The sequence below is a fragment of the Monopterus albus genome, unplaced genomic scaffold, assembly GCF_001952655.1.
Source record: "Monopterus albus unplaced genomic scaffold, M_albus_1.0 scaffold69.1, whole genome shotgun sequence".
Classification (NCBI taxonomy): domain Eukaryota; kingdom Metazoa; phylum Chordata; class Actinopteri; order Synbranchiformes; family Synbranchidae; genus Monopterus; species Monopterus albus.
In genome coordinates this window covers 4,607,121-4,623,427 of record NW_018127949.1, presented here as the reverse complement: position 1 = coordinate 4,623,427, position 16,307 = coordinate 4,607,121, and the positions used below count along the sequence as shown (strand labels likewise).

General features: G+C 41.6%; 2 protein-coding genes and 1 long non-coding RNA gene across 3 annotated transcripts in view; 1 reads left to right on the top strand and 2 right to left on the bottom strand.

Moving 5' to 3' along the window:
• The window catches only part of LOC109962962 (cerebellar degeneration-related protein 2-like), a 6,179-nt gene extending 2,748 nt beyond the window's left edge, over positions 1-3,431 (bottom strand). Inside the window, exons 1-4 of the mRNA XM_020605172.1 lie at positions 3,178-3,431; positions 2,364-2,476; positions 773-921; positions 501-653 (exon numbers count right to left, since the gene is read on the bottom strand). Coding sequence (XP_020460828.1) covers positions 501-653; positions 773-921; positions 2,364-2,476; positions 3,178-3,259 — 497 coding nt within the window. The 5' untranslated portion in view covers positions 3,260-3,431. The remainder of the gene's footprint in view (positions 1-500; positions 654-772; positions 922-2,363; positions 2,477-3,177) is intronic.
• An 8,980-nt stretch (positions 3,432-12,411) lies between these two features.
• The window catches only part of LOC109962937 (neurotrypsin-like), a 24,792-nt gene continuing 20,896 nt past the window's right edge, over positions 12,412-16,307 (top strand). Inside the window, 2 exon segments of the mRNA XM_020605110.1 lie at positions 12,412-12,752; positions 15,500-15,542. Coding sequence (XP_020460766.1) covers positions 12,654-12,752; positions 15,500-15,542 — 142 coding nt within the window. The 5' untranslated portion in view covers positions 12,412-12,653.
• On the bottom strand, positions 12,763-16,012 carry LOC109962996 (uncharacterized). The gene is made up of 4 exons (XR_002275345.1): positions 15,920-16,012; positions 15,705-15,832; positions 14,880-14,938; positions 12,763-13,898 (listed from the first exon to the last, which is right to left on the bottom strand). It is a non-coding gene; the product is annotated as an uncharacterized LOC109962996 (long non-coding RNA).

The following is a 16,307-nucleotide window of genomic DNA, read 5'->3' as shown; positions in this document are numbered from 1 at the left end:
GCCACCCTGCAGCTTGAGGTCAGCTTAGTGTCTTTTCTCATGTTTATCAATGAGATTTGCATCCATGTGGCCTGGATGTTTTGATGGAGCAGTCCGAACAGGATTACACAGAGATTCCAACAACTAATTCATTATTGAGCCAATTATTTCAGCAAAAACAAACAAACAAACAAAAAAAAAAACAACCCCTGGTTTCATGCATCAAGGATATTTTTAGTCTGCTTTCTTTTGTTAATGTGCAGGGCCATTTAGCTTTTTGGGCTCAGACTCTGAAAAGGTGGTCAAATTTGCTGGATTCTTGTCAGTTTGTGTAATGTTTGACATTTTCAGCTGTATCACTTAATCTGTGATTATTCAAAGTAACTAACTGTTAAATATGCAAATGTGAAAACAATGAATTAAAAGCAACCAATGTTCGGCATTTTGATAAATGGCAATTAAATCATCAAAACTGTTCTCTAATCGGTTATTCCAGCACTAATTACTTGGAGTATCATCACCTGAGTGTGTTTTGCAGCTCTTTCAGGCAGGACACGCTCCGAGTGCTGCGAGGTGATCCTCTCCCTCGCTGCAGAGGACCCAGCTTCAGCTCTTCCACCTGATGCTGCAGCTCCTCCACCTGCACCTGCAGCAGCTCCACCATCTCTGTCAGACTGTACAGAAAAACAAACCTCTATCAGGTTAAAGGGAATATTTTGGTATAAAAAAAGGCTAATAAATTAATGTCAACAATCACTTCTCCAGAACAGACAACCCACATCTCCTGTCTCACCCCTCGATCTTCTGCTGGGCTGTCCTGTTGTCCAGAACCAGTTTGTGGTTGCTCTGCTCCAGCTCTCGGGCCGACGCATCAAGCTGCTCGTACACCTTAGCGTGCTGGTCATTGACCTGCCTAAGCAGATCCACCTGCTTTGTCAAGTACTAGAGGACAGCCACAGGGGTGGGGACATGAAAGAAAGGACAGTTTGTTGTACATCTGCTGCTGAGATGTCTAAAATTATTAGACATCCAGTTGTCTCTACTACTAACCTACTGCTACGATTATTATTAGCAAGATTGGCATTGTATGGCCAGCAAAATAAAACAAAGTGAACTTTATACAATGTGATTTACAGAAGATGAAAAATACAGATTTTTAAAAGACCAATAAAAAAGATGAACAGAAAGTAAGTGATGTGGCCTTTTCTAGTGCTGTGCCCAGGTTCTGGAATATACTTCCAGAGGAGCTGAGGGCTCTTACCTCTCTGGAAAGGTTTAGAGACACATCTTTTTTTGATGTGCTTTTAATGTTTTTTTTGTCCACTGATTTATTATTCAGTGCTGATTTTTAGATACTTAAATTGTGGAGTAATTTGACATACTTGATTGTTTACTGTACATTTTTAGTGATTATTATCCAAATGATTTTGTTGTTATTGTATCACTTCCTGTTTTATGCTGCACATTGCTGAGGTCTGTCAGAGGTTTCTTCCGTTAAAGTGAGGTTTTCCTCCCTGCTGATAATAATAATAGTAAGGTCTATAAAAAAAATCGAATGTTTTTAATTCCTAGTGACATTTAAATGTCTCTAAAAGCTCAATCAGTGGCTCCTTTAAGGAATATTTTTATTTAAGAACAAGTTATCTTATCAGCTGTTGCAGCCACGGCACTTTGAACCCTTCGTCATCTAGTGTGCTGAAAAAACAACTTCACGCAGTTATCCAGACAGCTCGTGGTCAGACTGCTTAAAATACAGACAAAAACAGTACGGTTCAGTGTGTCAGTGTTTAACAGGTTGGGTCTGGTTTTTACAGTTGTGTTTCATGGCGTTTCTAATATATTTGTAATGTAATTTTCGTCATATATATAAATCTAAACCATCGCACAACAACAGTAAATTGTGCTAAATTGCTTTCCATAGTAATGTTAGTAAAAAGCTGCACAATGACAACAATCACCTAGAAGTTCCTTCAAACCGGCACTTTTGATATATAAAATATTTTGGGAAACAAAACTCTTTCCATTTTCAACCACTAACTTTTAAAGTCAGTAAACAATGTTCTTCCATCTATATCCCCCTACTGGGATTTGTAGTTGGACAGTAAGAGGATGCTGTGTAGTGGTCGAGTAGCAGTGTGAGGTGGACATGTCGCCGTCATAGTGGAAATTACACCTTTGTATGTTGGTTTATGTTGTATTTTTCTTTGAAGCTACTGTAATTTAAGGCCTTTGTAATGCAACAAGAGTGAAGAGGTCACTGATGGCTTTACCATTATTCCCAGTCCGGTCTTATTGTTTACAGTATATCCTGCTGTAATTAAAGCTGTGTTTAGGACATTAGTGAATTCTGGATGAAGACACCAAAATTCAAATGTCTCTTTTACCTCGATCTCCTGCAACTGCTCCTGGTTGGTGGAATACATCTGCTGCAGCCCCTGCTCCAGCTCCCTGTTCCTTTCCAGGAGGGATTTTCCGAGCTCGGCTGCCAGCTGCAGGTCTGCAACAGAGACAGAGGGCTTCAGGACTTACTGATGGAGACATGGGAGACCTTACTGTACAAACAGCTTCCTAAGGGTTTGTTGTTGTTGCTGGCGGGGTTTGAGCCACAGGGCTTATCCGCCTTTTGTGCAAACTAATATCTAGTGTTTTAATAAGTATGGACTGCAGGCTATTTCTTATGCACCTATTATTTGATACAGACAAAGATCAAGCCCCTTATGATTTGGTCTTTCTTTCCTTTACCATACGACACTGAATAAAATCACAACTAAATATTAAATATGACACAATGAGGATGAAAATATGTAACATTAAGAGGGAATATTACGCACACAAATGTATAAGATTTGGTGCAAAGGTATGCGCAAGGTCAGGACTTCATTTCAGATGGATCTTTTGCTGCATGTCCTGCTGATTCCTGCAGCCCACCAAGCTGTTTGCTTTCCACTACAACAGTTTGTAGACAACATAAACATTCTTATTATAAATAATCAATTAGGTCAGAGGAATCGCATAGAAATTCCTACACCTAAGCCACTGTGCGCCTGCGGCTTATGGGTGACATACATGTCAAATGTGCTAAATAACTCCATAGTACAACTATAATGCGCCTACTTTTTGTTATCCGGCTGTTAAAATAAGAGGCAATGTGGTTTATCTTTAACGGTTCAGAGACAAAGAATGGAAGGAAAACTGTACCTTGTTCAAGGTCTTGCTTGTCGTACCACGGTTCCTCCTCCTTGATCTCAAATTCTTCCTCCACAGCCGTGTCTGTCAGCATCTTCACGACCTCAGTCACACAGTGCGATGATCGTTCCGGCTGTTAATCCTGACAAAGACAGACTTGCATAAACGGCAACAAGCAGTTCAGTCCGTGTCCTTCCCGCCGGCGTCCGTACTACAGCAGAATTATGCTTCCATCACCGGACAGACGCACGGATCGCTAATGAAACGCTGCAGTGTTCAATACAGGCTTCCGGCGTTGAATTTCAAATTAAAAGCTGGTGACCATGTTGAGGCTAGCTTCTCTTGTACAGAAGGGAGGAAAATGGTAGCTCATCTAAACCACAGCTGGATCAAGCTCCTAGGGGACCCTGGACTCTCACAAACAAGGCAGTTTCTTTAGGCTATTTTACTGAAAAATGGGGGGGGAATATGAGAATCTTCATTTTTGTTCCAGTTCATTTAACCCCGCCCTGTCCCAAAATCTGTTATTAAATAAAGGTTTGTTGGATGTAATGACTCTGAGCTCTGGACAACAAAAAGCCATTTAATGGATGCTTTGTACAAAATGTAAATGCACTGACTAAAATCAGTCAAAAGTCATGCAAAAACTGTCAAAAACAAAGACAATAAAAGCATATATTTAAAAGCAACACTGTATGACAAGATATCAGAATGCACATATAAATACCAATTGGTCTAATAAAGCTTTTGAAAAACTAAGCCAAACATTCAAACAAATATCTACACACAAATATCTATATGATCATGACTGCCATGTCTTTTCACAGATGGATTTCATTTGCTTTATTTTGAAAACCATACCTCGTGTTTTCCGGTGCAGAGCGGTCTGTCTCTGTCTGTTTGACTCGGTTTGACCATCCGTTCACCTGCTCCTCCATGTCTGGTCCCTCCCTTTAAAGCCGCGGTGCACAGACACTATGCGACCACACGGGGGCACTGCCGCGACAAAACATCCAGTCTGTGACTATTTCATCCCTGCAAGAATATTGTAATGATTTTTATGTTTAAACATTTATTCAAGCACCCTACTTAAGAACAAATGTATCTGTATTTTACATAAGTATTCAAAATTTTATTTCCTACTGAGACTTCATCACATTTTAGAACCAAATATTAAACCTACTTTTTTACTCTACTACATTTATTTGATAACTTACTTTTCAGAATCACATAAATAAAGCAAAACCAGCCTCAGTGAAGTGCGAATTGCATGAAGTTTCCTTACCAGCTGCCTTTTTTGTGTTGTTATTTTAGCCACCTGTGCTGTAAACATTTTGTTTTTCCAGGAATCACTGTCAGTGGAAAGCAGTAAAACACTGATATGCTTTTCCATCAGCTGGTGGCAGTGTAATCTCACATTTTCCTCTGTTCAGCACAACACACCCAGCATAAAAACATTGCCCTTTACTCAAACAAAGAAGAGCCACAGACACGGATTTGCAGTGAATATTTCGTAAATAAATAAACATGAACGTTACATGACTGGTTTTGTTTATTAAATTGATGTTAAATGAGGAATATGCCACAGAGGATGCTCCCCACCCTTTAATCAGCTGCACTATCAGATTTCAGTTTCACTACCAGACTCAGATGGATAAAAACATTATCCACTGTGGATGTTTTCTCTGAGAAATGGCTTTCTGCTCTGGAACCAGGGGATGATGATTCAACCTATTCATTTCTTACTCTCCTTCCATCGCTCTTTGCCCCTAATGAATTATAACATATTTCTGTTAACTACCAAGCAGGTATGTGGAGGTGTTTTTGTTTAATTTAGAGGATTTTTTCCCCTTTATGTATTTATTAATATGCTTCTCTTTTATTCCTTTCACAGTCAAAAGTATGTGGATGTCCAGACATTACACCAATATACTGTATGACTGATGGAAATCTACATTAATCTGCTGTCATAACATCCTCCACTCTTCTGGAGCTCTTTTTCATACATTTTTGAAACCTGGCTGCAGGGATTCGTTCACATTTAAGCCATAAGAGCATTAGTGGGACTGGACACTGATGTTGGGTGATGAAGCCTGGCTTGCACTCGATAGATTGTGTTGTGGGGCAGGGCTCTGTGGAGGCCAAGTTCTTCCACCCCAAACTGGGAGAAACGGTAGAGGTGCTGGCATGTTCAAACAGGGAAGCAGCTTCACCTAATTGTTTTTGAAAAGTTGGAAATATCATTGTGTGCTATAGAATTAAGTTTTCCCTTCACCAGAACTAAAGGGGTTTGACCAAACATACACAAGACAGTGCACACAAATACAGCTCATTTGTAATACCGAATACAAGAGCCCATGAGTATCTTTGTCTCTTCTAAATTGCCTCATTGTTCTTTGATTTGAATGTATTTTAAGGACTTAATAAAGCCGCTGATTAATAACAATGACTCAGTGATTACTCAGCTAGAACGTGAAATTTATGAGCTGCACTTAAACATTTTGAGCTGAAAATGATTTTGTGAAAGTTGGGTGATGAGGCCTGAAAGTTTCTGATTTCTCCTCCAGAGCCACCTCGAGGTTGATATTTGTAGCCTTTAATAAAAACTAAATTTGGTTCAGACAGTCATGTCTCCCTCAAGATGGATTCTAACTTTGGTTCTTCAGCATCAGGTCAAATTTTGACTGTACTCAGCAGTTATCAAATGTTAGCATGCTAACATGTTGGCCAAAGAGCATGTTTGCATTTACAATGTGAGCTTATTATGCATTTATCTCAAAGCAGCGCTGTGCCCAAGTGCAGCCTCACAGAACTGCTAGCATAATCTTGCTAATAGTGCAGCAACGGGAACGAGGTTGTGAGACATTTTCTCTTGGATGCGTAAAAATCCTCAAGTCAATAAAGGTGTGAACACACACAGGAATTCTTGAAAGGTTTTATCTCTATTCTGTTGAATGAACAGGAATACTTGAAAGGTTTTATCTCTATTCTGTTGAGAGTAATCTGTTGATTGTGTTCATTATTATCACCCATGAGAAGTCCTGATTACTGACACAAGTTGAGTCAGAACAGATTTTCTCAAACAGATTGTGTGAGCTGAGGCTGGAGCAGTCCCTGATTTTAGTGGGACAGAAGTCACAAAGTGTCTCTATGTCAGGTCGTGGATCAGATGCTGTAACATCACAAGCTTTTCCTTTAAGGCCTCTTAGCTCCAACCTTTCATCTGATACGTGGTCCCCTCTCTTCCCATCCATCCTCCATCATCTTTCTGATGTCTCCATCTCTGTTTTGCGGCTGTCAGTGAGATGAGAGAAAAGGCAGAGCAGGAGGCAAGAGCTCTCTGCAGGGATTTGGCTTCTCAGAGTGATGAAATTGCTGTGATGTTTTTTTTTTCTTGCAGAATCAACACTCCATTTGTGTTTTGCCTATCTACGCTTACACCTGTGGCATTTTTGCTTTTATTGATGCTGTATTGCCTTTTCGCTTTGGTTTCCATGGGATGTGAACTGCCACAACAACCCCATGCACTCGTTGTCAGACAGCGATCAGACGTTTATCTCAAATGCAAAACAGCATGTTTTCTGTGAGGCTCTACAGACATATTCAAGCAGCTCAATAACAGAGGAGGAGGAAGTTGAAATATTACAGGTGAGAGTGCAAACAAACCAGACAATCACCACTGTGTTCAGGACCCCAATGACACATTCCTCCTCCTCGCCTCTGCAGCAGTCTGATTTAGTACTGGTGTTTCTTCCTGCTTCCATAGTGTGGAAGCAGTGGTGTTAATGGGCAGCAGCAATTGATAATCAGTCGCTAAAAGAGAGATTTGGTGCTTTACTGATCCATTTCCCTACCAACCAATGGGATTTGAACAAGTGCTTCTGGGTAGAACTTCAACACACACACACACACACACACACACACACACACACACACACACAATGTGTACAAATGAGCATTGACTGTTTTTAGTTATTGACTGTTTTTAGTTAATGTTCAAAGCTCCTTTTAAAAATTGCATTTATTAAAAAATTTTAATGCCATTTGTTCTGGACATGTGCACAAACAGTCAAGGATGTGAGATATACTGGCACTGAGGAGAGAGGTTGCCATGACAACCAGGCCGTTTGCAAAAATCAGCGTGATGCCAACTCTCATCCAGGATCACATATGGGCTTGTTTTGTGTGTGTGTGTGTGCGCTATCCATGCTGTCTCTACTGTATGTGCATGCATGTTTGTGTACCAGTTTACACACAGAATGCAACAGACAGAAAATAAGGAATGGGAAAAAGAGACGAGGGAAAGATGATGGTGATGATGGGAGAAATTGGATTTGGATTAAAGAGAGCAAACTGTTACAACTGAGCACCAACATCAAAGATGTGGTTGACAGGGGAAACTATGACACTAAAAAAAAAAAAAAGGCTGAATTTCCCCAGTAATCTCCCGCCCTGGGGCCAGTGGTTAAAACAAAACTCTGTGAAGTTGACAAATTTAGTTAATCTCTCTCACACAGCTCCAGGGGATCACAGAGGCTCAGGGACAGAAAATGATTCTCACTAGCTTGACGATGAAGTTGTATGAAACAGAAACGTCTCCTGCCCTTGACAGAGGCATAAGACTATGAAATTACAATAAATGAGCAGGCAACAAAGCTAACTGATCAAGCAGAACTAACTGAAGATCTCTGGTTGGTTAGAGAGGTCAGTCCTGCTCAAAACCTTTTAGAAGCTAATAGCTCTGCACTGCTGCCAGGGCTGTTCAGTGAGTCTGGGTCACAGGAGCCTTCACCAGCACCTTAAATTTTGGAGCTTATTTAACAAACAAATATATTAGCAAAAAAAATATACTGTAGCTTTAAACAGCACCTGGTAAATGGCATGTTAGCATCGTTACTGTGAAGGTGTTTGCATGTTGATCTTAGCATTTACCTCAAAGCACCACTTGCTTAAAGACCCAATGAGGAGAGTAATCAGTATGTGAAGGAGTCAGCGTAGGGTACTGTAGCTCTATTTCAGTTAATTTTGTGTTTTCCAGAATGATTTTACTCTACACACCCACACAGCACATTGGTGTGATCGCATTTCTGGGACCTGATAAGTTTCTGAACACAAACACACGCAGGAAAAAGCTGAGCTGACCACTTCTCTCCAGCAGCATAGTCCAACTGCTGAGTGAAGACAAAACGTCCTGGCAGCTGGCTCTGTTTGTAGCAGCGCTGATCTGCAGCGCTTCTTTCTGGATCAGCCTCAAGCACAACATTAAGAAGCAAAGCATTCAGACAATTTTGTCAGCATCTAATATCAAAAAGTTTTTTTTTTTTGGAAGCATTTTTGTCACTGTCAGCCAATTTCTCTGAGCTGACCACTTCTCTCCAGCAGCACAGTCCAACTGCTGAGTGAAGACAAAACGTCCTGGCAGCTGGCTCTGTTTGTAGCAGCGCTGATCTGCAGCGCATCTTTGTGGATCATCCTCAAGCACAACATTAAGAAGCAAAGCGTTCAGACAATTTTGTCAGCATCTAATATCAAAAAGTTTTTTTTTTGGAAGCATTTTTGTCCCCGTCAGCCAATATCTTTGTCTCACAGCCAGTCTCTGATGTTTCTTCACAAAGCTGATTGTTTTATCAGATTTACAAACAAGACAAATAGAGAACATTTGTGGTGTTTTTTCACTGTCATTTCTTGGACACATGGTATGCAACAGTTTGGCCTCTTGCAGCTCACTTTACTGTAACATATTTACAAATGAAAAAGAAAAACCACATCAGTCACTGCCGGTCTGTTACTTTTTCCCTTCTGTGCACATGCACCCCCTGTTTGCTGTGTGGTGCATGGTCTTTTTCCACCTCTGTGTGTGTGGTCTGTGTTTCTGTGACATGCAGCTGCTAGTTGAAGAGTTAATAATGAAATACTTAGGCTTGTCCCTCCAGTGTTTGACTGACGATTGATGCAGTCTACTGATTCTAATTTAGGTCTGTCTGGAAAGGTTCTATAATATTTTTAAGCTTTCTGATTAAAAGCAGGCTGTTAAGTCAAATTACAATAGTCATTACATTAATTACATTTTAACTTTTTGTAAGCACAAACAAATGGAGGAAACCTTGGAAAAAGAGATCAATCATTTTACATTTTAGCCTAATAAAAGCTGTGCACAATTGATCCGACTGTGTTTTGTTAATTTGTGGTTTGTGTCTCAAACTGAGGCCAGTTGATGGCGAGTTCCCAGGCTGCTTTTTGTTGCCATTCTATCCATTAATATTTTCTAGAACTTAGTGGCGTTGTGTTTTTGGCTAAATGATGCCAGTGCTCTGACTGCCTACACCACCAGGTGTATTTGTTTAAAATAAACTTCTCTATTTATTCAGCCTGCTAAAGATGCAGCCTGTTGGAATAAACGTGATCGTTTCTAAGAGGAACTAACAAGCATCGAATCAAAGTTTCATTTGTCAAAAAGCCCCAGAAGAGTTTGGATTTGGAAGGATTATGAAGGGGCCCACTGGGCAGAGAGACACAAAATGACCAAACTGTAGCAAAACGGTGCCACAAAAAGACAAAAGCTGAGCAAAAAGAGAAGCAAAACGACCACAAAGAGACAAAATAGCCAAACAGATGTCTCAACATGTCTGTGACCAGGAAGCCATTGTCTCATAATCCCTGCACAATTAGTGGACAGTGACTTTGTTTTCTAGTATAAACAGTTTGGTTCAGTCTGTGATTTTTCCTGAGCAACAGAAGAACACGAAAACATGCACGATATTCATTTCCATACTTAAAAACAGATTCATTACATGATAATTGTGCTCATACCTACTACGCCGCACAGTACAACATGAACCAAACTGATGAACCTACAGAAAGTCAAAATCAGCGATTCAACAATAACCAATCTCCCGGTTGACACATAAAAAGAGAAAGTGTGCGTGTACGTGCGTATGTGTGAAATCAGGTTTATGCAGATCTCGACACTATTTCAACCAGGGTGGATCCGTGTGTGCTTTCCCATTCCTTGAAGCGTTTATAGTGCCGCACCCTGTCTTCTGTGCGTAAAACCTCCCACGTAGGGTACATCATCACACACCACGTTTCCCCCAGCAGCGGGACAAGCGGAGGAGAACGGTTCACCTCACGGACAGGTTGGACACAGAGATGGGAGTGGAGCGGCGGGTTTTCTGCCTATGACACGGACACCCCGGGCGGGAAGGATGGCTCTAACCAGCCGGGAAATGTTGTGCTTGATCGGAAGCGCCTGGCTCTGGCTGCCCAGCACATTAAATTTTGGAGCTTATTTAGCAAACAAATATATTAGCAAAAAAAAAAAAATACCAGCACCTTAAATTTTGGAGCTTATTTAACAAACAAATATATTAGCAAAAAAAATATACTGTAGCTTTAAACAGCACCTGGTAAATGGCATGTTAGCATCGTTACTGTGAAGGTGTTTGCATGTTGATCTTAGCATTTACCTCAAAGCACCACTTGCTTAAAGACCCAATGAGGAGAGTAATCAGTATGTGAAGGAGTCAGCGTAGGGTACTGTAGCTCTATTTCAGTTAATTTTGTGTTTTCCAGAATGATTTTACTCTACACACCCACACAGCACATTGGTGTGATCGCATTTCTGGGACCTGATAAGTTTCTGAACACAAACACACGCAGGAAAAAGCTGAGCTGACCACTTCTCTCCAGCAGCATAGTCCAACTGCTGAGTGAAGACAAAACGTCCTGGCAGCTGGCTCTGTTTGTAGCAGCGCTGATCTGCAGCGCATCTTTGTGGATCATCCTCAAGCACAACATTAAGAAGCAAAGCGTTCAGACAATTTTGTCAGCATCTAATATCAAAAAGTTTTTTTTTTGGAAGCATTTTTGTCACTGTCAGCCAATATCTTTGTCTCACAGCCAGTCTCTGATGTTTCTTCACAAAGCTGATTGTTTTATCAGATTTACAAACAAGACAAATAGAGAACATTTGTGGTGTTTTTTCACTGTCATTTCTTGGACACATGGTATGCAACAGTTTGGCCTCTTGCAGCTCACTTTACTGTAACATATTTACAAATGAAAAAGAAAAACCACATCAGTCACTGCCGGTCTGTTACTTTTTCCCTTCTGTGCACATGCACCCCCTGTTTGCTGTGTGGTGCATGGTCTTTTTCCACCTCTGTGTGTGTGGTCTGTGTTTCTGTGACATGCAGCTGCTAGTTGAAGAGTTAATAATGAAATACTTAGGCTTGTCCCTCCAGTGTTTGACTGACGATTGATGCAGTCTACTGATTCTAATTTAGGTCTGTCTGGAAAGGTTCTATAATATTTTTAAGCTTTCTGATTAAAAGCAGGCTGTTAAGTCAAATTACAATAGTCATTACATTAATTACATTTTAACTTTTTGTAAGCACAAACAAATGGAGGAAACCTTGGAAAAAGAGATCAATCATTTTACATTTTAGCCTAATAAAAGCTGTGCACAATTGATCCGACTGTGTTTTGTTAATTTGTGGTTTGTGTCTCAAACTGAGGCCAGTTGATGGCGAGTTCCCAGGCTGCTTTTTGTTGCCATTCTATCCATTAATATTTTCTAGAACTTAGTGGCGTTGTGTTTTTGGCTAAATGATGCCAGTGCTCTGACTGCCTACACCACCAGGTGTATTTGTTTAAAATAAACTTCTCTATTTATTCAGCCTGCTAAAGATGCAGCCTGTTGGAATAAACGTGATCGTTTCTAAGAGGAACTAACAAGCATCGAATCAAAGTTTCATTTGTCAAAAAGCCCCAGAAGAGTTTGGATTTGGAAGGATTATGAAGGGGCCCACTGGGCAGAGAGACACAAAATGACCAAACTGTAGCAAAACGGTGCCACAAAAAGACAAAAGCTGAGCAAAAAGAGAAGCAAAACGACCACAAAGAGACAAAATAGCCAAACAGATGTCTCAACATGTCTGTGACCAGGAAGCCATTGTCTCATAATCCCTGCACAATTAGTGGACAGTGACTTTGTTTTCTAGTATAAACAGTTTGGTTCAGTCTGTGATTTTTCCTGAGCAACAGAAGAACACGAAAACATGCACGATATTCATTTCCATACTTAAAAACAGATTCATTACATGATAATTGTGCTCATACCTACTACGCCGCACAGTACAACATGAACCAAACTGATGAACCTACAGAAAGTCAAAATCAGCGATTCAACAATAACCAATCTCCCGGTTGACACATAAAAAGAGAAAGTGTGCGTGTACGTGCGTATGTGTGAAATCAGGTTTATGCAGATCTCGACACTATTTCAACCAGGGTGGATCCGTGTGTGCTTTCCCATTCCTTGAAGCGTTTATAGTGCCGCACCCTGTCTTCTGTGCGTAAAACCTCCCACGTAGGGTACATCATCACACACCACGTTTCCCCCAGCAGCGGGACAAGCGGAGGAGAACGGTTCACCTCACGGACAGGTTGGACACAGAGATGGGAGTGGAGCGGCGGGTTTTCTGCCTATGACACGGACACCCCGGGCGGGAAGGATGGCTATAACCAGCCGGGAAATGTTGTGCTTGATCGGAAGCGCCTGGCTCTGGCTGCCGCTGTTGGCGGAGGTATGTAGAGTGTGATGATGGGGTTGATTTTGCATTGTGGCCTATTTTTAATGCCTTCTTTTTTTTCTAGAGCCATGTCCCGTGAATGTCACGCTTTGCTGACTTGTGCTCAATTTTACAAACAAACCTTAATTGGGTCCATAATTAAACTGATATTTAGATTGATAATCCTGTATAGAATTAAGGGCAGGACTGGCTCATTCATGTTTTCGTGCTTGACAATAAATTCAACCTTGATTTATTCAGGATGCATTTCCAACAGCGCGGGTGGAGGTCGGGCATTGAAGGCGCATCAAACACTTTTAATCTGTTTTAGCCGATTAAAGGTGCAATGTCTAAAAATTGCTGTCACACACTCATGCATGGTTTCAATCACAACCCCTCCATCCTCCTCGGCGAGCTATCATGAGAGGAACCCCGTCGGTGGCTCTTCTGCCCCCGCGGTGTTGTAGGAATGAACCCTGCACAGGCTGCTGAAGCCTGTCAGCCGTTCAGCCAACTCAGACATGCTGAGACCAAATCTAGGGAATCGAGTGTGTGGGTCGGAGCATCCTGAGTTATAGCTGGAAGTCAAATTCAGTCCTAACATCAGATTTCTTAGATGAGTTGAATGGCAGTTAATCAGCTCATCCAGTAATCATTAGATTTATTCATTTTCTTTTTTCTCATGTTATACTACAGCATGTGTGTTGTGTTAATGTGCAGCGTATGAGCCGTGCAGCCTGTGGAGAAGTCATTAGAGGAGCAGAGCTATGTGCAGGATTTAATTAGACCCAGTAACACTGGAAGCAGCCGTGCATGCAGCACAAATAGCACACTGCAGATGAGTTTCAGCTTTTGTCTTTTTCAATTTCTTTAGACAAACCTTTTCATCAGGAGAAACCTGAAGGCAGCAGCACTTTCTTTTGTCTTCAACATTAGAACAAAACATCCAAGATGTTCACAGAAAAACAGGAACGAACCAAACCCTCAAAAGCCATCAGTCTGTAGCTTGTCCTGTGAAACCTGCAAATACTCTGAATCGCCTCCAACATTAGTCAGGTCTCTGAGACCAGAAGACTTCAGATGGCTCCATGGTAAAACAGTAAGTTACAGGATTAAGTCCCCACCTGGCCGGACCCTCCTGCAGGGTGCTCACTCTGGGCCCTGCAAGCCAAGGACAAAGTCAGAATAAAGTGATGTAAATACAGCAGCATTGCTGTATAGCTTTGTATTGTCTAGATCCATCAACACTGTCTCCTTCTACAAATTATGTTCATGTACTTCTAATTGCATTATTCTATCAGTATAATTAGAAAGTTACCTGGTCCTAAAATGTTGATACTATTTGTGGAACTGCACACAGCTTTTGTGTAGATTTTAACTTTTGACTTGCAAATTTGTGTTGCTGACCAAATGTGAACCATCCTGACAGTGCTGGCCTTACAGAGATCCAAAGAGCTCCACGTGCACGATGAAACTACCAGATAAAAGATTGAGATTGGGGGGGATGCTTGTCACCTGAAGACAAGCATTTCTCAAACTTGACCAACAGCCAAGACCATTTTTACCATCTAGGAAAAAACACCACGGTCTCTGTGTCCAGTTCTTTCTCTACGGTGTCTGTGTGTGTTTGCATGGCAATGCAGTGGACACAGCTGTGAGGGCGTCGTAACCGATTAGCGCCGTAATCGAGCCGTGTGATTGATATGAATGGAAATATCAGCACCCGTGTTCACTACCACAGGTCACCTGTTCCTGCTCTAATATCATTAGGCTGAGCAAAGCCTCCTGGGAGGAGGTGTGTGCATGTTGGGCTTGTAATTGTGGCCTCGTTTGTCTGCACTTGTGGGGACTCTGGCGTTGTGGGGATCAGATGCTGGTTCCCACAAAGTAAATTGCTGGATTTTAGGGAAATGACTTGGTTTAAGGTCAAGGTTAGGTGTTAGTGGTTATTGTAAGTGTCCAGGGTAAGTCAGTGTAAAGACCTGCTGTGTGTGTGTGTGTGTGTGTGTGTGTGTGTGTGTGTGTGTGTGCTGGGTTATTGGAGGGGAACAACCAGAGAGCCTAATCCACCTGTGTGAAGGTGAAATGTGTTCTCACTAAGGCTATTTCACAGTGACAGCAGTGCATGTGTGTGTTACATACACGTATGTGTCCTCTCCTCATCTGTCAGGTGCCCCACTGTGTTGACCTGATTTCTGAAACTGAAACAAACACTCCTCTGTTAGATCTCATCTGCTGCCTAGTATGTTTACACTGTACACACTCTTACACCTGGCTAGATATATACTTTGTTCCTACTGAGCCCTGCTGTCAATACAAAAACTCATTCACAAATGTATGACAATAATACAAACGCTCCTCAGTTTACATCTCAGACTTTACTTTGGTCTCTGCTTTCTGACATGATGGTATTTAACATTCAGGAATATGAAGAATCCACCCAGAAAGTGCATACCTACACCCAGGCTGTAATAGAACTCGTGAATTTGGAGCTGCATGATGTTTGGATAAAACCTAAATGTATACGAGAGCTTTGTACAAGAATGAGTCAGACCCCCCAGTGCAGAGAATCATCAAGCTTGTGGGATTATTCTGAGTTCACATGTGCTCGTGTCATCTAAATTTGGTTGCAATTACACAGTGCCTTCAATGTCTGCCTGCTCTTGTATGAATAACATGTTTTTTTATTTAAATAATGAGCAAACTACTGAGATTATCTAATGAAATTCTAACTTGATGCATATTTCTCCTTCTGTCTGTAGGTGTTGGCTGAGGACAGCTACTTAAATGAGGTGCAGAACTCAGGTAGGTGTGAGGTGATACTCTACTCCTGTCTGCTCACCCGCATCCCGCCTCTCCTCCTACACCATCTCTGCCCTCCAGCTTCACTCACCTTCTGACTCAGACACTCATAAATCCTGCTTCTGCCCCTCCTCCTGTTATTTCTGCTCCCACACTCAGTCTTACCTCTGCTCTTTCTCTGCATCCCTGAGAGGAATGGAGGCCATGATGACGATGACAACAGGGGGTGGGGCGAGGAACTCCTCCTCCTTCTCAGGCTCGTTTCCAGTGTCTAAATATCTGCCATGCACACACTGACAGGCAAAAAACAACACATGCAATTATAAATACACCTTTAATTTAGTAGCAACAAACAGCTTTTAATAGCAAGTGGAAATCACCTGGATAGCAAGTTGGTTTTCACAATCAGGAAGCAGCGAATTTCTCTGGTGCACAAAACTGTATCAAATCAAATCAAATTTTATTTGTATAGCGCCAAATCACAACAAAAGTCATCTCAGGACACTTTACAAAGTAAGGTCTAGACCTTACTGTTATCAATATTATTACATAGGGAAAACCCAACAAATCCCCCTTGAGCAACCACTTGGCGACAGTGGGGAGGAAAAACTCCCTTTAACGGAAGAAACCTCCGACAGACCCCGGCTCTTGGTGGGCGGCCTTCTGCCTCGACCGGTTGGGGTGAGTGGATAGAGGAGAGACAAAAGAAGAAAAGCAACAAGACACAACAATCAAACACTGATCAGGTCGATGTGGCTGGTGACTGCT